Source organism: Vombatus ursinus, unplaced genomic scaffold, assembly GCF_900497805.2.
Source record: "Vombatus ursinus unplaced genomic scaffold, bare-nosed wombat genome assembly UNPS02014808.1, whole genome shotgun sequence".
NCBI lineage: Eukaryota > Metazoa > Chordata > Mammalia > Diprotodontia > Vombatidae > Vombatus > Vombatus ursinus.
The window spans coordinates 1,383,932-1,408,761 of NW_020954586.1; the positions used below are offsets into that span (position 1 = coordinate 1,383,932).

Sequence of the window (24,830 nt, forward strand, 5' to 3'; positions counted from 1 at the left end):
AGGAGAGAGAGAGGAGAGAGGAGAGAGAGAGGAGAGAGGAGAGAGAGACAGAGAGAGACAGAGGGAGAAAGAGAGGAGAGAGAGAGAAAGAGAGAGAGGAGAGAGAGAGACAGAGAGAGACAGAGGGAGAAAGAAAGAGAGAGAGAGGAGAGAGAGAGAGAGAGAAAGAGGAGAGAGAGACAGAGAGAGGCAGAGGGAGAAAGAGAGAGAAAGAGAGGAGAGAGAGAGAGAGAGAGAGAGAACATTTATTAAGCACTTGATGTGTACCCAGCACTGGGCTAAGGGCTGGAGGTACAGACACAAACAAGCAAAATAGTCTCCCTGCCCTCAGGGAACTCCTGTCCAAATGGGAGAAGGCAGCACCCAGTGGGGACGGATTCTGGAAGCCAGGGAAGGGGAACATCCATCCTGGTGCCAAGGGCAGAGAGGCCTGCAGAGCTCCCTGGTCCTCCCCTCCCTTTCCCTCCCTTTCCCTCCCTTTCCCTCCCTTTCCCTTCTCTCTGCTGACAGCCCTTTCTCTTGCAGGAGTTACAGAGAGGTCACCAACTGCACCTACCTCATCGCTGAGAAGCTGGACTGCTATTGGCCCAACCACCAGGTGAACGACTTCTTCCTGGCCATTCACAGGCACTACTTCCAAGACTGCCCTGCCACGGGAAGGGTCCTGAAAGACCCGCCCAGCAATATCCTCTGCCCCTTCATCGTCGCCCCCATCTTGGTGACGCTGCTTGGCACAGCGCTGGTGGTGTACAAGAGTCAGCGGAACGAGGGCATCGTGTAAGGCCTCACCACCGTGGTGTGCGCCACTTGAGACTTGTGCATGCACGCACACCCCTACCATCGTGACCTGAGACTGTGGGGTGGTCAGACTCCAGGGGCATGCTGGGAAGGAGGTGGGAAGAGGCGGGCTGGCTCGAGAAAACCTTCATTCAGTGCGATGACAGCTTTTCTGATGAGGGGGCTTATTCCCTGCAAGATGGTGGGTGGGTGGGCAGAGACGAGGAAGCAGTGTGGAAGACAGCATGAACACAGACTGCAAACAGTCCTATTCGTTTCCTCTAAACAACGCATGCCCCTTGAGTAATGCTAACAATATTTTTCAGTTGCTAACAGATTTGAGAATTAAGTTTGACATGAGCCCCATCTTGACTCAACCAACAGGGTCCAACAGATTGGTTAAGGTTGGCCAAGGTTCCGTCAAGCAGAGATGTTGTAAGCAGAAATTATTCCTTGGGAAGTCTTTGGTCAACCGTTTCTCTTGAAGTGTTCATTCTCCAGATGTGATCCTCTGGCCTTACGATGTTTCCAATGTATAAAATATTTTATCATGCTGTAAACATGGAACAGGCTGTGTTTAAGTGATTAAAAGATATAGTCTCAAATATGGAAATGCTTCTGGTTACTCTGGGACTTTCCAGCTGGGGTAGGAAGTAGTATCAGTAATTTGGCTTATGCAATGAAGACACAGCCAGGTGAGCAGTCCCCCACTATCCTGATAAATCCTAGCATCATTGACAAAGGACTTCACAGATATAGGTGAGATGATAGTAGTAACAGCTCACATTTACATAGAAATTTACAGTTACAATGTGTCTAATATTCGTCACCTCACTCAAGGGTCTAAATAACTGTGAAAGGTAAACATACGTGTGTTATTCTCATTCTACAGAGGAGGAAACAGAGGATCAGAGAGGTGACCTGACCGAAGTTACACCTTGGTTACTGGTCTTCTGATACCAAGACCACGCTTCTACCACCATCACATGCATTCTGTCATAAGCGTGCAGAACACCATTGCCATAGGCATTCTTGCCATCTACCATTTTGTTAGAACTACTCTTCAGTCCAATTCCATTCCATTTAACAAACATGGGAGGCAGCGTGGCCGAACACAAATAGTGTTGGTTCTGGAGTCAAAGGACCAGGGTTCAAACCATTTCTGATGTTTACTATTTGTTTCACTTTGGGCAACTCGCTTGACCTGTGTCTTAATTCTCTATATCTATAGAGAATCTATAAATCTATAAATCTATAAAAAGAGGATGATGGACCAGATGGCTGCTAAGGCACCTTCTCGCTCTAAATCTGTGAGCCTGAAACTCTTGCACATAGTAGGTGCTTAACAGAGACGTGACTAGGAGTTTGGCACCTGGTGCCAATTTGTTTAGCAGAAAGCTAAGGGAGTCCATCCTTGAATGACCAGTAAACTTTCCATAATCTTCTGGAGCTGGAGTTGTAGGCTCCCAAATGAAAGTAGGCTGCCCCTCACTGAGCCCACCCCCCATCCTCCATTGCCACCCTCTTATGCTGTTGCCTGGGCCTGATTGACACCCAACACTGAGAGCCCATTAATAAGATAAAGTCTGTTCAGTGTACAAATAATATAATAATACAATGTAGAAATGCTTATGGAGTTGAAAGTATAAAACAAGTTTAGATTTTATATAATTTACATAATTTAGATTTTACATCATTTACATGTCAAATCAATATTGTAAAGATTAAAGTGGTAACAAAATTAATTTAAAGCCATAATGCTGTGCCAGTCAAAATAGCAACAGCCATTTTGATAGTGCTAGAGAAAGTGGTACCAAGGTGTATTTGGAATAGCAAGCTGATAAGATCAAGGGGAATTGGGAAGTGGAAAGAAGAGAGGGGAGGTCTTGTGTGCCAACTATGCAATGTAAACCTTATCTGTGCAGCTCACTGCTTAGTGGCCTGAGTTCATTCTCAGGCATCAGACTCTCTGAGCAGCTCCCGCCACCCAGGAGGAGGATATCCTGTGTGGTAAAAAAGGGATATCTGTTCCCAGCTCTTTCCAAGCTCAGGTTGTGAGGACGTGGTATCTGTTACCTCTTTGGAGTCATAGGAAGGGGACACTCCCACCCTGGTGTAATAACCACCATTCCATAATGCTTTCAGGCCAAAGGTGGGTGATCAGCCCCTTTCTTAGGTCTCCAGTGTTAATCCTTTAGGGAGTGGGTAAAGGGGTTGCTTCATCTCACCAATGATAACCTGTCAAATAGAACCTGGCATGAATGCATGCCATCTTGGGGTGGGGGGAGGGGCGAGATGGGGTGAAGATTTGGAATTCAAAATCTTGTGGACGTAAATGTTGAAAACAAAAAATAAATAAAAATTACCATACTATAAGTGAAAAAAAAAAAAAGAACCTGGCATGAAAAACAGTCTCAAGAATGCACTGGCGGAAAAAGGAGGTGGCTGGGCTATGCTGTGGGACCAAGCATGGCCAGGCAGGCAGCCCCAGGGTGGTTCTGGTAGCATCCCGGCTGAATCAGCCAGCTCTACCCAGAGTCCCCCACCCCTCCTCTTTGCCTTTTCAGGAGCTCTTCCTTATGCTTACAAAGCTCTCCCTCCGTGCCTCTCCCTCCTAGAATCACCGGCTTCTTTCCAAGCATGATTTCGGTGCCACTGCTTACAGGACGCTCTCCTCTTCTGAAATTACTTGGTGATTGGTTATTCTCTATATGTTGTATAGACTTAGCTGGGTAATTTCTCCCCACCCCCACCCCAGTAGTGTTTAACTCCACGAAGGCAGGGACCGTGTCTTTTTTGTTGTTTCTGTGGCGTCTGGCACTGAAGGAAGCGCGCGCGCACACACACACACACACACACACACACACACACACAGAGTTGGGTACAGAAATACATTTCACCCAACAGGGTCTTAAGAGAGAAAGAGGAAAAGGGGGAATTAAAGGGAGGGCAGACCAAGAGAGGATGGTCCTAAGGATGCACAAAAGTATTTCCAGCAACTCTTTTAGAGGCAGCAGAGAATGGGGATCTGAGGGGGTGCCCGTCAATTGGGGAATGGCTGCACGACTCACGGCACATGAATGTGATGGAATACTCTTGTGCTATAGGAGATGATAAAGGAGAGGGTTTCAGAGAAACCCCAGAAAGACTTGTATGAACTGACACACAGGGAAGTGAGCAGAACCAAGAGAATGATTTATAAAATGACAAGAAGATGATAAAGGCAAACAACTTGGAATGAACGAGGACCTCTGATCAGTGTAATGGCCAACCAGGATCCCAGAGGACTGATAATGAGACTTGCTGCCCACCCCCGACAGAGAGGTGAAGGGGTCAGAGGGCAGAATGAGAACGTTTTCTGCACTCAGCCAATGTTGAAATTTGTGTGATTGACTATACGTGTTTGTGGTCGGTGGTGTTTTCAGTCGGGGTTTGGAGTGGGAGGATAAAAGGGTAGACTTTTGCTGATTAAAAAATAAAATATAATTTGATACAGTGCTCTGAGATTTGAGATGAGTGAAAGGTTAAGGGCTTAACACAAACCTGTGTTTTTTCTGGGCAAATCACTCCCTCCTTGTAGGTTTCTGTTTCCTTCTGCCTAAAATGAGAGGTTTGGATGAGACGATCTGCACATTCTCTTCTCAGCTTGAATGCTTTCTGGCCTCCAGTTGGGAGAGAGCGGGGAAAGCATCTTGGACAAGATGGCATTCGAACTGGACTTTGAAGAATGGGCAGGCATTGGCCAACAGGCTAACATGAGGAGGAAGGGCTTTTTCCCAGAGGTCACAAAGTGAGCAAAGGCTTATGGGGTGTGCGAGGGGAGCATATGGGGCAGCTAGGTGGCACAGTGGATAGAGCACCAAGCCTGGAATCAGAAAGCTCATCTTCCTGAGTTCAAATCTAGCCTCAGACACTGACTAGCTGTGTGACCCTGGGCAAGTCATTTAATTCTGTTTGCCTCAGTTTCCTCAACTGTAAAGTGAGCTGGAGAAAGAAATAAAAAATCATTCCAGTGTCTTTGCCAAGAAAACCTCAAACAGGGTCACGAAGACCGAGCAGCAGTAACACAGGGGAGCAGCAATCGGTCCCGTTTGGGACTCAGCAGGTACATGAAAGAGAAGTCTGGAAGAGAAGCTTGGAGCTAAGCCACGGAGGCTCTTCAAAGCCGGGCAGAAAAGTTGGGACTTCATTTAGCCCAGGCCTCTGTGCTAAGCCGCTCAGTGCAGATGGAAACAAGCTCCCAGCTCTCCGGGCAGCGTGCAGCCGTTAAGACTTCGTGACTCACGTGTGCCAGGTTTGATTTCTACACTCCGTAATCGATGAGGGAGATCTCTTCCCTCGCCCCGTTAGCCTGCCCTATTTGCTTTCCAGCGTTCACCAGATAGCCCCGACACAGTTCTATCTTCTGCGGGCATCAGGTGCATCTCTCTCCACGAGGCTGGGCCACGTCGGACGAATGCAGCCAGGAGTCAGCTGGGCTTGATTGTCTCTCCCCATGCTTCTGCCTCCCCTCCTCCTTCCGCTCTTCTGAGGGTAGAATATAACCAAACAGTAATCTTAGCAGCAATTTAGAAGCTGGCTGACTCATCGTTTTCTTTTGAAACTCCACTCCCCTGCTCTATGGGAGATGAACTGGGAGGACAGGAGCGGAACAGAAAAGCATAAGCAATACCTGTCCAGGAAGACTCTCCCCAGGAGGCCAGAGCTGTGGTCCCTGGCCCGCCCCGGTAGGGTCTGGGAGGGTGAAGCTGCCTGGGGAAGGCTCACTGCACAGCAGGTGTGTTTCTTACTCGAGTCTGGAAAACAGCTCTGTGGATTTTTCTTGGGGGTGTAGCTAACCTACCAAATTTATGTGGGAGGAGCAGGTGTTTATGCTGGCAGCTCTGCTGGGGTCCTGGAGAGAGGAGCCTGGTTTCCTGACACTGAGCATCTCTCACCTTCAGGGCTCCAGTTTCCCTCAGCATCCATCTACCTACTAGTGTTTATCAAGCTCTTCCTATACACCGGGTGGGGCAGCTGGGTGGAGCAGTGAATAGAGCACAGGGCCTGGAGGCAGGAAGACCCGGGTTTAAATCCAGCCTCAGACATTAGCTATGTGACCTGGGCAAGTCACTTCACCCTGTTTGCCTCAGTTTTCTCATTTATAAAATGAGTTGGAGAAGGAAATGGAAAACCACTCCAGTATCTCTACCAAGAAAACCCCAAAAGGGGTCACTAAGAGTCAGATATGACTGAAAACCACTAAACAACATATGCTAAGACAGTCCCCCCCCCCATTTACGTATTTGCATTGCTTGTCCTCCCTATGATGGTAAGCTCCTCGAGGGCAGGGACTGTCTTTTGCCTCTTCTCTGGTCCTTGATGCTTACTTAGCATAGTGCCTGGCACACAGCAGGTGCTTAATAAACCTTAATGACTGAGTGACTGGAGCTTACATTCGAATGGGGGAAACAACGTGTCCACCCAGGCATATGTGCACACACATACCATATACAAATGGAATACAACGTGGTTATGGGTAGAGGGAGAGGGCGCCAACAGCTGGAGGGCTCAAGAGTGGCTTCATGTAGTCTTGAAGGAAAAGAGGGATTCCAAGCGTAGCGGTGCCAAGGAAAGGGGGCTGAAGCCGCTCATAGGATCACAGATTTTGAACTAAAGGCATCTTAGATGCCATCTAGTCTTCAATCTCCTTGTTTCAAATAAGGAAACTGAGGCCCAAGAGAGGTGAAATAACATAGAGCCAGGTGGCACGGTGGACAGGTGCCAGGCTTGGAGTTGGGAAGATCTGAATTGGAATCCTGCCTCAGTCACTGGCTAGCGGTGCTAGCACCTTCTCACCCAAACCACAACAACCTTGCCTGGGATGAATGACAGTCTGCAGTCTCCTCCGTTTCTAACTCCCATCATTCATGTTTACAAGGTTCTATGATCCTACAATCTGTTAAATGCATCCTATGGTCCAGGCATCAGGAATTCAAAGACAGAAACAAAATGGTGCCTGCTCTCAAAATCACGTAATTATGGAGTTGAAAGGGACTTCGGTGGATATCTGGTCTGAGTCATTCCCTGCTACGAGATACCCCAAGAGTGATCACCCAGACTTTGCTTGAAGGTTCCTAATAAGGGGAGCCTAGCCCCTCCTAAGGTAACTCCACCTTTGGGGGACTGATTGTTAAGTAGTTGATGGACATTGGACTCATTGAGCAACTTCCACTCATCCCTCCCGATTCTGTGCTCTGGGGCCAAGCTGAATTCCTCCTTCGCTCAATGGTCATTCAGATACTTGTACACGGCTATCATGTTCCCATTGAATCTTCTCTTATCCAGACTCAACAGGCCCAGTGCTTTCAGAGGATTCTCACGTGCCATGGAGTCAAGACGCAGCAACATGCCGGTTGTCCTTCTCTGGACAGTCTCTAACACATCAACATCCCACTTAAAATGTGGGTGGCAGAACTGAACGTAGTATTCTAGATGTGATCTAGCCAGGGCTGAGGACAGAGGGATGGTCAGCCCCTCTTCGTGCAGCCCAAGATCACGAGAGCTTTTCTGGCTGACATATCACGCTGCTGACTGCGGTCCATTAAAACCCCCAAATCCTTTTCTGACAAACTTCTGCTTAGCCAAACCCTCCACCTTCTATACTTGTGAAGCTGATTTTTTGAACCCACATGTAAGACTTTACATTGATCTGCTATTGCAGTTCATCCTATTAATTAGATTTAGCCCAATGTTCCAGCCTGTCGAGATCTATTTGGAACCTGTTTCTATCATTCACTATGTTTGTTTTTCCTGCAAGTTAACAAACATTCCATCTGTGCCTTTATAAGGCATTTATAAAAATGTTCAACTGTGTAGTGACAAGCGCCAGACCCTGAAGAAATCCACTGGAGACCTCCTGCCAAGTTGACATTGAACCGTCAATGACTACTCAACCAGTTCCAAATCCATCTAATTTTGTAATTGTCTAATCCACAACTCTACACATGAAAAAAAAAATGGCATGAGATACTTTATTCAATGTTTCGCTAAAAGCAACATAAACTATGTCTACCAGTTCATTTACTATGTTAAATCACCATTATCTCTTCTAGAGTTTTGCTCTCTTTAATGATCTGTCTGAGAATTTTCCCAGAAATTGAAGTCAAGTTCACTGGCCTGCAGTTTGCAGACCCTGTTCTCTCTTCCGTTTTTTGACCAACAGGACAACATTTGCCATTTTCTGATCTTACGGAACTTCTCCCATCTTCCATCATTTTTCAAATATCACTGACACGATGACTCCACAGTCACATCTGCCAATTATCTTAGTGTTGGGGCATGTAGTTTATCCAGGCCAGGTAATCTGAATTCATCAAGAGCCTCACCCTGTGTGTTCAATCAGTTGCCAAATCTTGTGATTTCTTTAGGTTTTTTCTTACTCTTTACTTACTACTCCTCACTAACTAGCTATTTTAATTCTGTCATTTATTTTAATATATATTTTATTTATATTGTTAAATATTTCCCAATTATATTTTTTAAGTTTTTAACATTCATTTTTTTAAAATTTTGAGTTCCCAATTCTCTCCCTCCCTCCTGACCCTCCCCACTTTGAGCAGGCAGGTAATATGATGTCAATTATACATATGAAGTCATGCAAAACTTATTTCCACGGTGCAAAAGAAAACACACCAAAAAACCCCTAACAAAAATAAAGGAAAAAAGGATGCTTCAATCTGCACTCAGAGTTCACCAGTTCTCTTTCCGGAGGTGAGTAACATTTTCATCACTGGTCCTTTGGATCATTGCCTTGATCAGAGTAGCCCAGTCTTTCACAGCTGATCATCCTTACGGTATTTCTATTACTGTGTACACCGTTCTCCTGGTTCTGCTCACTTCACTTTGCATCAGTTCATGTAAGTCTTGCCATGGTTTTCTGAAACCACCCCTCTCATCATTCCCCACAGCACAATAGTACTCCATCACAATCATGTACCACATCTTGTTCAGCCATTCCCCAACTGATGGGCATCCCCTCAGTTTCCAATTCTTTGCCGTCATGAAGAGCTGCTCTAAGTATTTTTGTACACGTGGGTCTTTTTCCCTTTTCTTCGATCTCTTTGGGATACAGACCCAGCAGTCATTCCATCATGTCTATTGCCAAGGTCATTCTCCTTGGCAGAGGAAACAAAAGGTCTCTCTTCAAGGAGCTCAGTCTGGCTTACAAACAGATACAAACAATGACATCTATAGTGAGGGTGGGAGAGCTCCCAATTTTTTCTTCCTGGAGAAGAATATGAAGTAAACAATAGCCACAGGCAAAAGAGCAGATGACCAGAAAGTACCCCTCCCCAATCTTCTCCAATGAAAACCAGGCCAGAGGGCTTTGTTGTCCTCACTAAAGGTTCTAGGATTTGTGCAGGACATGTTCCCAAAGCTCCCTTTGCTGGGCCCCCATAAATCTCAACTGGATTTTCTGGCCAGCCAGGGTGAGGGATGCACAGCCAGAGCTGGCATCCATTCATTATCTGTCTACAAGAAGGTTTTCCTTCAAAGGTAGCCAGCGTGAGGCGTGCCTGGCTAGCAAGGGGGATGGAGGACGGCTGGGGCCAGAGTGAGGGGGAGGCTGAGAGAAGGGCATTGTCTCTGGTGAAGAAAGAGAAGCCTGTCTGTGCTCCACGTGGACACACAAGCCACTTTCACGTGCAGGACACATGGGGAGACGCGCTGGATCCCCGCACACAGCCTGGAAGGGCTGCCCAGAGAGCACAGGAGCCTTTTCTTCATCCTCCAAATCAGCATATCCCTGACATCAGCAGTTCCTGTTTGCCACCGGGAGCCAAGAAGCAGGGAGCACCTGCAGACGGGGAGGCAGTCATTCGCCCCACACCCTGGTGAACTCTAAGAGCTGGAAGTGATCTTGGAAATCAGCTACTCAGAAGACCACAGGATTATAAGTTCAGAGCCAGAAGAGACCATCCAGGTTATTCAGACCCGCGCCCTCATTTTATAAGAGAGGGTCCTTCAGTTCAATTAATCAAACATTTACTGAGTGCCTACTATGTAAGCCAGGAAGTGTGCTAGGTTCTAGGGACACAAAGATCTACCCTTAAGCAGCTTCAGTTCTACTGGATGGGAATGACATGTATACAGCTAATTAAATAACAAGCATATGCAAAGGAATTTGGGAGGGGGGAGGGTACTAACAACTAGGCAGATCAAGAACGACTTCTTAGAGGAGGCCACACTTGAGAAGAGCCTTGAAGGAAGGAAGCCAAGGGTTCCAAGAGCTGGAGGTGAGAAGAGAGAGCATTCCTGGCATGGGGTACAGCCACTGCATTGGCAAGGAGGCAGGAGAGGAAACGTCATGTCCACTCTCTGCTTTTCCTCTCATCTAAAACCTGTGCGTTCTGGCTCCTGTCCTTATCACCTCACTGAAACGGCTCTCTCCAGAGGTTATTGCCAAGCCTGATACGCTTTTCTCAGTCTTTGTCCTTCTTGACCGCTCCAGCCTCTGCCACTGACCATCACCTCCTCAATATTCTCTTCTCTCTAGGTTTTTGTGACGTTTCTGGTTTTCCTCCCACCTCTCTGACCATTCTTCAGTCTCTTTTGCTAACTCTTCATCCGGGTCATTGCCTACTAAACCAGGTATCCCCCTGCAACCTGTCCTGGGCGCTTTTTCCTTCTCTCTCTAGACTATTTCCCTTGGTGATCTCATCAGCTCCCAGGGAATCACCAATCATCTCTACCCAGAGGCAGGACTTGAGCCCATATCCTCTTCTTAATTCCATGTAAGGCTGGCTGTCTGGCTAATTGGTCTCTGTTAATATGACATCATGCTTCCCAGAGTGCTTTATACACACTGGGTGCTCAGTGTTTGTGGAACTGAACTGAATCTAATCTAGTTCATGCTTAGAGAAGCCTTCAAGGTTTACAAAACATTGGCCGAGAAGCAACATGGTGTGGTCAAAAGAATGTTGGCCTTGCTATCAGCGGACACTGAAACTGGAATCCTAATCCTGCTATTTGCTGCCGGTGTGACCTTTGGCAAATAATCTGCCTCAGTTTCTTCTGTAGTACAATGAGGGATTTGAGACCCTATGCCCTCTAAAGTACCTTCTGGTTATAGATACTATGATCCCATTTGATCCTTCCAACAACTCTGGAAGGATGGGTACTATTATTATCCCCATTTTGTAGATCAGTAGACTGAGGCTCAGAGAGGAGAAGCAATTTGCTCAAAGTCATATAGCTATAAAAGGGTAGAGATGGTACTCTTTACTGTATCATGCCGCTTCTCAAAGAAAGAGTGACTTCACTCGTATCGTAATAATAGTAACAATAATAATTGATAACATTTATAGAGCACTTTGGGCCGGGCACTGTGCCGAGCACTTTACAATTATTATCTCATTCAAAAGTAAGAAGAGTTGGGAGAAGCAAGCATTAGCCCCTGAGATGGGGCGGGGAGAGGGAGGGGTTCTGGGAGGGAGCAGCCCCTGAATGGAGGAACGAGTGGGGAAAGGAGGATTCTGAGAGGCAAAGATTAGGAGGGAGGACTTTCCAAGCTTGCGAATTTTCCTGGAGGTGAGAGATGGAGTCGAGTTCAGGGATAGGTGGCCCGCTTCTCCAATTTTCAGGTGAATTGGGTAGCCAGGATGTTGGATGACAGAGTCAGGATCCAAAAAGATTTTGATGGGGAAAAAACCAAACCATTTCCCAGAGTAGGGCAGAGAGAAGATTTGGTTCTTTGCTGTTCAGTTGTGTCCGACTTTCCGTGACCTCATTTGGAGTTTTCTTGGCAGTGTTACTGGAGTGGTTTGCCATTTCCTTCTCCAAGTCATTTTACAGATGTGGAAACTGAGGCAAACAAGATGAAGTGACTCCCCCAGGGCCACACAGCTAGTAAGTGTCTCAGGCCGGATTTGGACTTCCTGATTCCAGACTCGGCGCTCTCTCCACTGCACCACCCAGCTGTCCAAAGACGTGACTAGACAGCAATTGACCAGCCAGAAATGGGGTGGGGGGAGGCGTATGTAGGAAAATGCAAGTTCATGGTGAGCCAGCAGTTTGCTATGGCAATCCCATAAGCTAATGCAATCCTAGGCTGCCTTAAGAAGAGCAGGACTTGGGGGAGGGGAGCCCTTTTGTACTCTGCACTGGTCAGCTCTCAAAACGTCTTTTGTTTGGGAAGCTGCACTTTAGGAAAGAGCGTGGGGAGTGTCTAGAGGAGGAAACCGGGCTGGTCTAAGCAGGGGTGTGAAGTTTGGACCCAGTCAAAGGCCGCTCTTGAGGACCTAGAGGGCCACACGTGGCCTCGAGGCCGCAGGTTCCCCACCCCTGCTCTCAAGTCTGGAGACGGTGCCATATTAGGACTGGTACAGCCCGGAGGAGAGAAAACTTGGCAAGGACACAATTGCTGTCTTCAGCGTTGGCATGACGCTGAGATGGATTACGTTTGCTCAGCCTGGCCCCAGAGGGCAGAACTGGGAGCCGCTATGGGTGTGAAGGGGCTGGGCACAGGGGGAGGTGTAAATAGGCAGATTGGGGCTGGATTCCGAAACGTCCTTAGAAATGAGAACTTTCCAAAGATGGCAGGGCTACGTCTAGAAGTGCTAAGGCCCACATCACTAAAGCTCCCGAGTGACCACTGCTTGGGTGTGTGGAGAGTTCTTCTCTGACAGTTCTCCCCTCCCTGCCATTCTCCGATTTTGTGATTCTGTCAGTGTTTGTCTGAGCTGGCAGGGAGGATCAGGGCGCTGGCTTTAGCTGATCAGGTCAAAAGAAGCAGTCTCTCTGCTGATGGGCATTGGCCTTAGAGGGCAGCTAGGTGGCATAATGGTTAGAACACTAAGCTTGGAATCAGGAAGACTCCTCTTCCTGAGCTCAAATCTGGGCTCAGACATTTCCTAGCTGTGTGACCCTGCACAAGTCAATTAACCCTGTTTGCCTCAGTTTCCTCATCTGTAAAATGAGCTGGAGAAGGAACTGGTAAACCACTCTGTATCTTTGCCAAGAAAACCCCAAATGGGGTCATGAAAAGTCAAACACAGAAGGAAAACGACTGAACACCATGAAACTACTCAGGCTTTTGTCTGAGAGCAGAATTCAGAGGGTCCTCTCATCCCTGCTCCGATGGGCAAACCTCCACCCCTCCCTGGAAGCCAACAGAAGCCTGTTAGCATCTCCTTAATAATGCCTACTGCTGATTTCTAAAACAATCACAGAATGTGGGCATTTGTACTAGGAGATTCAACAAAAACTAGATGATTTAGAGCAGCCTAATTCAGGCCATTCCTGATATGATTCCTTCTAATATTACTAGGACTGCTTTCTGCTTTAACAGGCCAGCCCCCAGAGCAAACAAACGTTGGCCCTGGCCGAACTCCAAAGAGGACCTGAATCCTCTGTTTTCCAATGCACGGTACCAGCCTCTTAAACCAAAACAAGAAAGAAAGAAAAGAAAAAGGAAAGGAAAAAGAGAAGAAAAACCACCCAGCTTCCAAGGCTCCTCAAGGACAGCATGAAAGAAGTCTAGGGGTTTTCTATTTACCAATGCAGAAACATTCTTCCATCTTCTCTAGAGACTCTCTTTGCATCCCAAACATTCTCCTTTTCTCTCCTTGCCAAATCCAAACAATTCTAATTCATTTTCTCTGTTTCTTAGACTTTCTGCCTTCCTTTCTTTGACTCCAGGGCTTTTCATGCTGGCCCTTTCTGGCATCAGAAACCCGAGGGCTCTGGCTTCACTTCCCTGGATCTCTCAGCCCTCCAGCGGAGATGTCAAATGTTGATGCTGCAGGGTAAACAAAGTCAATCAATTCCCCCTCCCCCCTGTCTTTTCTTCCCAATGGGAGTTGGGGGGTGGGGAGAAAAAAACTGAAGGGCATTCAAATTAAATATATGTGATTCTTCTTTAGCTCACTTTATAGACTTCAAGTCACTTTGTGATTTTAGATATATAAAAATTATGAATAACTCACCTTTTTATATTTAAAATGATAGAAATTTTTTTGGATAAAATTTGGATTAAAAATTATGATAAAAAGTCCTACCACAATTCACTCGAAATGATTGATTTTTGTCACAAATAAATCTGATGATTTAGTGAGGTCACTGAAGGGAGAAGGCAGGTCACCCATCCCTGTCTCTTGTCTGTGTCCTCCCATGTGTTCAGACAGGGGGTCCACCCAATGTGCTGGGAGGCCTTCCTCTATTTCTCCTGATATTGGGGGAACCCCTCCTCAAGGAAGCACTCCCAGGCAATTGCCTGTTGCCCATCTGTTCTGGTTGGTTGTACGTGACTTTGGTAATATCCTTTACTCCTTATTTTCCTGTGCAATTATTCATGTATAATGTATTGCAGTCTACTCACCCCCACCACAGTCCCCTTGGTCAACCCCCAATTTCAACTCTTCAGAGACCGAGACAAACCCAGCTGCTGGCTGCTGAGCTCAAAGGAATCCACCCTCTCTTTGTTGTTGCTAATTAGGAAAAGCAGGCAGTGGAAATGCAATCAACCAGCATTTATTAGGTGCTTACTGTGTGCGGTACACCATGCTAAGCTCTGGGAATACAAAGACAAAAATGTAACAGCCCTGCCCTCAAAGAGTTTCCATTCTATCAGGGAAGACAAGGTGTACATCTTGCTGGCCCCAGATGATGCTTCACATCTGGCTCCCTGGGACATCTTGGGACATTTTGCCATCCATTCCGGTGTTGCATGAACGCGTGCATACGTTGTATAATAGTAAGTGTTTAATACATGCTATTGATTATGCTAACTCCCCATAATAAGAATGTAAACTCCTGGAGGGCAGGGACTGTTTCACTTTTGTCTTTGTCCCAATACCTGGCACAGTGAGAACGCTAGGTTCTCACTGCTCAGAGAATGGGTCAGGCCACTGGGAGGCCTTCATCCCTACTCCCACCCTGGTCCTTCCTGCAGTCCGGGTCCCACTAGGACATCCCCTCCCTCCCAACTTTCTTGCCAACAGATGAGAAAACTGAGGCTCATACATGTAAAGAGACCTGCCCAGGGTCACTCAGTTGGAAAGTGTTTGAAGGCAGGCTTTGAACTCAGGTCTTCCCTGACTCTAAGTCAGCTCTCCTCCTTTCAACCATTCTCCTAGTAAGACTAGACTTAAACTTTCCATAGTACATTCACTCACTTAATCAATACACATTTATTAAGGGCCTATTTCACCTCTGTTGGTCTCAGTTTCCTCCTCTGTAAAATGGCTATAATAATAGCACCTCCCAGGGTTGTTGTGAGGACCAAAGCACTACTTAGCACAGTGCCTGTGCCTAGTGGGCACCATATATAAGCGTTAGCTCTTGTTATCATTACTGCTATGTGCCAGGCACTGTGCTAAGTGCTAGGGATACAAAAGTAGAAAAGACAGTCCCTGACCTCAAGGCGCTTACAGTCTAATGGAGGAGAGAACAAGCAAAGAAATGCACAGGAAGTAATTACCAGAGGGAAAGAGCCAGAATTAAGAGGGACTGGGGAAGCTTCCAGTAAAAGAAGAGATTTCGTTGGGACTTAAAGGAAGCCAGGGAGGTCAGCGGTCAGAGTGGAGGAGAAGGGAGAGCATTCCAGGTATGGGGGTCGGCCAGGAGAATGGCCAGAGCCCAGAGCTGGTGTTTTATTCATGGGACAGGCAGGAGTCACTGGACAGAAGAGTGCTGGGTGGGGAGCAGGGTGACAGAAGGCTGGAAAGGTGGGAAGGGGCTGGCTAGGAAGGGCCTTGAAAGCCAAGCCAAGCGTTTGGAGGCACCACCCTGCTGTCCTGGAAGTGCCTCCACTACCTTCCTCTGTAAACGGAAGCCATTGTAGAGAAGACGTCAGAGGTCTCCTCCAGTTTTGTGACTCTGAACCCCTTCCTCTGCCCCTGACAGCGTCTTCCTCCGAGCTGGTTCCCAGGCTAGACACGAGCTGCCTTGTGCCCTGGCTCTTGGCTGCCCCCTCGTGGTGGGACTCTACCTGGCCACTGCCGTTGGGATACCTTCCCATCTTCCCAAAATTCACGGAATAGCGGCTCTGGTCCATCTGGGCCATCACCAGCCATCTTGAGTTTTGTTTCCCAGCTCAGTCCTGATCTACCCCACTGAGGAGCAGGTCTTAAATTCAGCCCTAGGTCTCCTCCATTGACCCCAACACACTCTCCATATACCACACTGATTCTTTGTGTTAACTTGGAGCTCAGACATGATTTTTCATTAGGAAAAAAAATGCTGTAAGTGACGTTTTGGTTCCCTGGTGGGTCTGCAAAAGGCTATATATCTCCCCTGCTTTTTTTTTTTTCATTTTGGTCTTGACCTGTAATTTCATCAGTTGAGGGAATTCTCCTCCCCCACCCAAAGCAGACACTTGTAATAGCTAGCTTTAATTATTAAGTTTAATAACTTAAAACTGTACTAAGACTTTTGGGATACCCTGTACAACACTTTAAAGTGTGCAAAGTGCTTTACATATGTTATATCATTGGATCGTGACAACAGCCCTGTGAAGGAGGTACTCTTTTTATCCCCATTTTAGAGATGAGGAAATTGAGGCAGACAGAGGCGAAGTAACCTCCCCTGAGTTACCCAGCTTAGTAAGGGTCTGAGGTGGGATTTGAACTCAGGTCTTCCTGACACCAAGCTCTGCATTTTATCTACTCCATCTAGCTGTCCCAATATAAATAACCCGTCTAGAGTATAACTTAGTCTCACAGAGTCGCAATTAGTCGAGAACCACCCCACCTCTGTGTGCCAGAATGTGTGTGGGTCTAGAACCAAGCCAGGCCCAGCCCTCAAGCCATTCTATTCACTTCACCTTGCTGCCTTTCACATGGCTTCCAAGGAGCTAATTTCTCATTCTGCTCCCCTCTCTGGGCCTGCTTCTTTCTCTGTAAATTAGGGCTTTGTCTGAATGACCTCCTTTCCATCTCTAGAACCTCTGAAGTATGCGGCAGCAAACTCAGGCTGCACCCAGTCCTCACAACGCTGAGTGCACAGGAACTAAACTGTCATTGGCAAATGTTTAACAAAAAAAAGTTAAAATACAATTCAACATAGATAATGTCAATTTGTGGTTTTCTAAGTCAATCTGCAGCCTAGCGGGATGCTTCTGCTTGAGTTTTATACCACTGATGGAGGGGGAGGAATGAGGCCTGAGCTTGAAGCTGGAAGCCCTGAGTTTGGACCTGGTACTACGACTTACTCTAGGCATGACTGTGGGCAAGTCACCTTACCCCCTCAGCCTCAGTTTCCTCATTTATGAAATGAGGGGGTTGGGATAGATGTCATCTGAGGTCCGTTCCACTCCTTAGTTCTGTACTCCTATACTAGCAATTCTCAGGAGCCAACATGCCCTCTCCTATCATCTTCAAGGAACACAAGCTTTCCTCTCTCTCTGAGATGCTCACCCTTTGCATTTCTACTTCTCAGAATTCTTGTTGTCTTTCAAGGCTCAGCTTGAGTAATATCTTCTTGAAGGGCCTTTCTTTAATTCCTCTAGTGTTCTGGGTTCTTTCCTGCCTCAATTTACCTTATATTTCCTTATAATATTAATAAAAGCTAACATTTCCATAGTGCTTTCAGTTGTATAAAGCGTTTTACGTCTGTTATCTCATTTAATCCTCGTAACAACCCTGGGAGGTAGGTGCTATTATTATCCCCATTTTACAAAGGAGGAAACTGAGGCAAACAGAGGTTAAGTGACTTGCCCAGGGTCCCAGGGCTAGTAAGTGTCTGAGACTGGATTTGAATTCAGGTCTTCTTGACTACAGACCCAGTGTTCTGTCCACTGTGCCATCTAGCTGCCCCTAACAAGTGTCTGAGACCAGATTTGAGCCCAAATCTTCCTGGCTCCAACTCTAATGCTCTATGTGCTGTAACAACTATTTGCCTACAAGATGAAGGGCAGCTAGGTGGGCCATCGAGTGCTGGGCCTGAATTCAGCAAGATTCATCTTCCTTAGCTCAAATCCAGCCTCAGACACTTACTAGCTGTGAGACCCTTGACTCTAGGTGAATCACTGAACCCTGTTTGCCTCAGTTTCCTCAAATGTAAAAGGAGCTGGAGAAGGAAATGGCAAACCACCCTAATGGGATCATGAAAGCCTGAAACAACTGAAAAATAACTGAACGAGAGCATAGAAGATGTGTTTGCTGAGTAGAATATAGGCTCTGAGGGTAGGAAATGGTTTTTTTTTTCCATTTTGTCTCTGCATCTCCATTGCTTAGGAGCATTGCATGCGGTAGGGGCTTAACAAATGCATGTTAAACTGAATTGAAATGAATTGAATTGGTATTTTGTTCGCCAGAGAAGGCCCCCTTCTTTCTCTTATTACTTTCTGGGCTGTTTCCACATTTCCACGAGGGGGCTGGACTAGGTGACCTTTATGTTCCCTTCCAGCTTTCAGTCTATGACCCCAGAACATCATTACCACCATCACCACCACCATCATCACCCAGAATCTCCAAGCCTCTGAGAGGTGATCCGATATCTGGCACCGGCTGTGTCCTTCCCTGAAGCCTTAGCGTCCAGGAAAACAGCGTCTGCCAAGCTGGGGTCAGTGTTTGGGCTAGACGGGGGATCATAGGTCTAGACTTGGAGGCCGCATAGTCCATTCCCATCATTTTACAGATGAGGTGAAGATGTTTCATATGGAATTCATTGTCCTTCCTCCAGAACCTATCCCACCTCCAAACGTCATCCTTCAGTCCCCCAAGCTTGTAACTTTGGAGCCATTGCTGACTCTTCTCTCTCCCCAGCTAGGTGGCCCAGTAGATGAAGTACGGGGCCTAGACTCAGAAAGACTTGAGTTCAAATCTACCCTCAGACATTTATTAGCAAGACACTTAACCTCTGTCTGCTGTAGACATCAGTTATAAAATGGGAGTGTTAACGCACTCACCTCCCAGGGTTGTTGTGAAGCTCAAATGGCATGATATTTGTAAAGGGCTTAGCACAGAGCTCGGCACATGGTAGGGACTTAATGAATGTTTGCTTCCTTTTCCCTACCATCTCCATCCAATCAGTCGCTTTGCCCATGGAATCTCTCCCACCCATCGCCTTTCCTCCATTTGCACAAACAAACCTACTTCAGACTCTTATCACATCTCCCCTCGTCTATTGCCCCAGCCTTGTAAATGGTCCCATTTATTCTCTGTTAGAGAATCAGTTCCTTAATAAACAACTTTAGCAAAGTTGCAGTATATAAAATAAACCCACATGAATCATTGGCATTTCTATGTATTACTAACAAAGCCCAACAGCAAGAGATAGAAAGAGAAATTCCATTTAAAGTTACTGTAGACATTATAAAATATTTAGGAGTCCACCTGCTGGAATAAACCCAGGAACTATATGAACACAATTACAAAACACTTTTCACACAAATAAAGTCAGATCTAAATAACTGGAAAAACATCAGTTGCTCATGGGTAGGCTGAGCTAACATAATAAAAATGACAATTCTATCTAAATTAATTTACTTATTCAGTGCCATACCAATCAAACTAACAAAAAATTGTTTTATAGAGCTAGAAAAAATAATAACAAGATTCATCTGGAAGAACAAAAGGTCCAGAATATCAAGGGAATTAATGAAAAGAAATGCAAGGGAAGGTGGCCTAGCTGTACCTGATCTTAAATTGTATAAAATAGCAATCATCAAAACTACTTGGTACTGGTTAAGAAACAGAATGGTAGATCAGTGGAATAAGTTAGGTGTGCAAGACAATAGTCAATGACTATAGTAATCTACTGTTTGGTAAACCCAAAGACCCCAGCTTCTGGGATAAGAAATCACATTTGACAAAACCTACTGGGAAAACTGGAAAATAGTATGGCAAAAACTGGGCATAAACCAACATCTTACGCCATATACTAAAATAAAGTCAAAATGGATACACGATTTAGATAGAAAGCAAACTAGGAGAGCAAGGAATAGTTTACCTGTCAGATTTATGGAGAACGGAAGAATTTATGACCAAACAAGAGATAGAGAACATTACAAAATGCAAAATGGATAATTTTGATTATATTAAATTGAAAAGTTTTTGCACAAACAAAGCCAATGCAACCAAGATTAGAAGGGAAGCAGAAAATCGGGAAATAATTTTTACAACCAATGTCTTTGATAGGGACCTCATTTCTAAAATATATAGAGAAGTGAGTCAAATTTACAAGAATACAAGTCATGCCCCAATTGCTAAATGGTCAAAGGATATGAACAGGCAGTTTTCAGATGAAGAAATTAAAGCTATCTATAACCGTATGAAAAAAATGCTCTAAATCACTGTTGATTAGAGAAATACACATCAAAACAATTCTTAGGTACGACATCACACCTATTAGATTGGCTAATATGACAAAACAGGAAAATTATTGTGTGGGACAGAGACCACTACTCAAATTCAAAACAAAGACTTAGATACCTTGAAAGCAGAAAGGAGTTTATTGCTTTCTCGTGAGAAAGGGTACCGCCCCTGGTCGCCCTAATGGCGCCAGCCAGGGAGGACTAGTACGAGTTGGTTACAGAAAGCAAGGCTTATTTATACCCTAATGCCAGTTCCTTTTCCCTAACCCGCTTCCCCTTTTCCCATTGGCTGGGCTTCAGGGGGCACAATCTATTCACGGAAATCTTCCCCAGCAACAGAGTTTGCTCAGAGACAAGAAAAGGCAGGAAGTCTTGCAGTTTAGGTTTGGGGTAGGGCATATACTACTCTTTCTGCTATGTGCTTAAAAACAGGGTCTGGGGGGTTTTGACAAGGTCAGAAGGGAGTGTGCTTCAACAATACAATTAAATTCCTTGAGAAGGCCATCTACAACAGGTGCCTCCAATCTCTCTCCTCCCACTCTCTTCTTAACCTCCTACTATCTGGCTTTTGACCTTGTCATTTAACTGAGACAGCTCTCTCCAAATGACCAGTGATCTCCTAATTGCTGCCCTTTGTGAGAAGTATTAACAAGAACTATCAACCCTTTGAGGAGGCTTCACTTCTGAGAGATCATCTCTCACATTATAAATACTGGAGAAGATGTGGGAAAATTGGAACACTAATGCATTGTTGGTGGAGTTGTGAACTGATCCAACCATTCTGGGAGCAATTTGGAACTATGCTCAAAGGGCTATAAAAATGTGCATACCCTTTGACCCAGCAATACCACTTTCTAGGGCTGCATCCCAAAGAGATTATAAAAATGGGAAAAAGACCCACATGTACAAAAATATTTATAGCAGCTCTTCCTGTGGTGGCAGAGACTTGGAAAGTGAGAGGATGCCCATCAATTGGGGAATGGCTGAATATGCTGTGGTATATGAACATAATGGAATACTATTGCGCTATAAGAAATGAGCAGGCAGACTTCAGAGAAACCTGGAAAGACTTGTATGGACTGATGCTGAGTGAAGTGAGCAGAACCAAGAGAACATTGTACACTGTAACAGCCGTGTTGTGTGATGACTGACTTTGTTAGACTTAGCTCTTCTCAGCAATGCAAGGATCTAAGACATCTCCAAAGTCTCATGATGGAAAATGCTATCCACATCCAGAGAAAGAACCAAGGAGTCTGAATGAAGATGGAAGCATACTATTTGCTCTCTCTTTTTTTTTGTTTCTTCTTTTTATTTATTTATTTTAGGCAATTGGGGTTAAGTGACTTACCCAGGGTCACACAGCTAGTAAGTATTATGTGTCTGAGGCTGGATTTGATCTCAGGTCCTCCCGACTTCAGGGCTGGTGCTCTATCCACTGCGCCACCTAGCTGCCCCTGTTTCTTCTTTCTCATGGTTCCTCCCATTTGTTCTAATTCTTCTTTACATCATGACTAATGTGAAAACATGTTTAATAAGAATGTATATGTAGGGGGAGGGGAGGGAGGCAGAGAACATTTAAAACTCAAAAGCTAATGGAAGTGAATGTTGAAAACTAAAAATAAATAAAATTTTAAAATAAAATAAAGTCAGCTCCTTGAGAGTAGAGAACAGAGAGAGAATCATTCTTTGGATTTGTATCTCTGGTGCCCCTCACAGTGTCAGGCACATAGGAGACATTTCATAGGTGCTTGTTGATTGACCGATAGTCCTAAAACACAGGTCTGACCATTTACTCTCCTCTCCGGCCTAAGTTTTCATCGGGTCCCTATTGCCTCAAGGATAAAATGTGAATTTCCTTATTTAGCATTTAAAGTGCTTTGCAATCTCTCTTTGAGCTCCTAGGCTGAACCGGGCCATTTGAGGTGCCCTGTACATGACTCTCTCCACAGCTTGCCGTGTCTGGAGTGCCCTCCCTGTCCTTTCTGGCTCTGGAGGCACTGGCTTCCTTCAAGGTTCTGCTCTAGAATGACCCCCTTCATGAGGCCCTTCCTAACTCTCTTTCCTCACCCCCACTCCCTGGAGCCGTCTGTGTTCTTTCCCTCTTGGAACCAGATTGCATCATTTTGTATATTCATTTTGTGTTTATTTATCTGTGTCCACGTTGAGGGCGGGGACAGTTTCACTATTTTTGTTCTGGTATCCCCAGTGCCTAGTCAAAGGCCTGGCACAGCTCAGGTGCTTCGTCTTTCTTAAACTCAGTCTGGTTGTGATGCCCCGACTCAATCAATTCCAGTGACTCCTTTCCCTCTGGAATAACATAGAAACTCCACTGTTTTGCTTTTGCAGTCCTTCCCACCCTGGCCCTGATCTGTCTATCTCTCTGCCTCTTTGGATGTTACTACTCCTAAATCCTGCATTCCAGCCAAGTCAGTTTTCTCTCTACTTCTCATACAGGACACACAGTTTCTCATTTGCACTGGCTGGCCACCATGCTTGGGAAGCACTCCCTCCATCCCTTTGCTTCCTTGGGTTCCTTTAAGATGCAGTTTTAGCGCCATCTTCTTTCTGTATGAACCCTTTACTGATCCCCCGACTACGGGTGCCCTCCCTCCCAAACTACCTGGCATTTAATTAATTGGTATATATTTGCATTTATCAATTTTATATTTCTCCTGTATATATATATATATTTGTACTTATATACACATGCATATACATATACATACACACACATATATGTACATGTCTCCCCCTTTAGAAAGTAAATGCAATGACAAGAAGGACTATATCAGTCTTTATGCTCGTATCTCCAACTCTAGCATAGTATTTGGCACGTTGTAGGTGCATAGCAAACATTTGTTGATCGATTGATTGTTTACTGTTATTGTTTGTCTTTTTTTTTTTTTTTGGCTAAGCAATGGGGTTAAGTCACTTGCCCAGGGTCACACGGCGAGTGTTATGTGTCTGAGACTGGGTTTGAACTCGGGTCCTCTTGACTCTGGGGACGGTGCTCTACCCATGTTTGTCCATTTTTGAAGAGAACCAGTGACATCATGATGTCTTGACTAGTGAGTGAATTGGATTTAAGCGAGGCAGAGTTGCACAAAGTCATCACTCTTTTTCTGAGCCACGGAAGTCCAGTGGCAAGACAAAAGTCAAGACAACTGGAGATGGCCCAAGATGCAGTGGATGATCTTGGCATCTTCGATGTTTGACCAAGCTCTCGGCATTCCACAGCACCCATGTCAGACGCCATGATGGCCATTGGAACAAATTGTTCACAGCCACCCATTCTGGGGGAAGTCTTCACATGCTTGGGGTAGATACCCCCCTAACCCATCAATGGATTTAAGGTCCCTCAGTTACTCTCGACCTGGTTTAGCCTGTCTGCCCAGCCAGTTTACTGGGGTGTGGCCGCTGTGTAGTGGAGCCACAGGTGAGAGTTGAGTTCCAGGTGGACATCAAAGGTGGGTGAGCAGCCCTGAAAAGGGCTCAGCAAGCCTTCATACCAGAGGTGGTAGTCCTCCTTGAAGACCCCACACGCCTCGACTGATTGATTAATGAATACAATTACACCCCACATTATTTTTGCCTAAGGGGCTGAACTACTTAACTGAGCATAGTTTAATAGATAATAGGATAATAGGAATAAGCATTGCTCTACTTTGAGTCCAGATTGGGCTTTTTCAGCCCTGAGACCAGCTAAGCCCTGTCCTGGCACAAGTTCAGAGCTATGCTGATAATTATAGCACCAACAAATCATTGTCCTGTCCTCCTCACTAAACTCTCTCATGTTCCGAAGCTCACTCATCCCTCCACGGCATGTAACATCTATTTGCAGTTTGGATGCCCTGTCACACTAAAAGAAGGACCTGGTGGACATTTTGTTTTCATTTTAGGAAGACTATTGTTTTCCTGCTGGGGACACTAAGGTCTTCAGGATTTCATGTTTAACTGGACTTTCCTTTCACCAAAGAAATCCTTTGCTCTCTTACTGAAACAGGAATGGACTTAAGACAGAAACGCTTGACTCAAGTCTTGCCTCAGACACTTGCCAACTGTGACCCTAGACAGGTCTACTCACCTTCCTGTGCTTCAGTTTCCTCATCTGTAAAATGGAGATAATATAGCACCTATCTCTTAGGATTGCAATGAGGCTCCAATAAAAAATGGCCCATGAACTTCTATCCCAACTTACACTTCCTCTGGATTGTTGGGTCCCCAGAAGGAGGCTACTTTGTATCTCTCCTGAGGGTTCTAATGGTAACACTGACAACAAGGGGCTTATCAAAACTGTTGTGCGTGAGTCCCCGCCAGTGTGTTCCTCCCAATATCATTCACCCAGTGGATCTTTCCTCGGTATCAGTTAACCAATTAACATCAAGTAGCTTTTATAAAGCGATAGTTACAGAGAAGGCATAGCAAAAACTGAAGTACAGGAACCTGAGAAATAAGGAACCCACTTTCTTCTACCACCTGAGTCCCTAGAGAGAGTAAGGTCAAACTTAAAATGGTTTTGGCCGTGGCACAACAGATGGATGAGTTGTTTTCTTCCTTGCTGATGTCTAAGTTGGTGAATTGATCCACTCCTGGGCTGGGTCAAGCAGGTCACTGCTCAGGTGTGACTCCTCAGCAGACTCAGCTGCCAGCAGGCTCCACTATGGACTTCAGTTAGTCTTTTGACCTTTCAAAGCTCATGAGATTGTAATATGGCCCATTCTGCCCCTGGAACTCCCTGACCTAAGATCAGGAAGGA

At 45.7% G+C, this 24,830-nt stretch overlaps 1 protein-coding gene across 1 annotated transcript in view; it reads left to right on the top strand.

The window, feature by feature from the left end:
• RAMP1 (receptor activity modifying protein 1) overlaps window positions 1-1,384 on the top strand; it is a 94,287-nt gene extending 92,903 nt beyond the window's left edge. Inside the window, exon 3 of the mRNA XM_027875365.1 lies at window positions 526-1,384. Within this exon, the coding sequence (XP_027731166.1) occupies window positions 526-781 (256 nt within the window). The 3' untranslated portion in view covers window positions 782-1,384. The remainder of the gene's footprint in view (window positions 1-525) is intronic.
• Window positions 1,385-24,830: the final 23,446 nt, after the last annotated feature.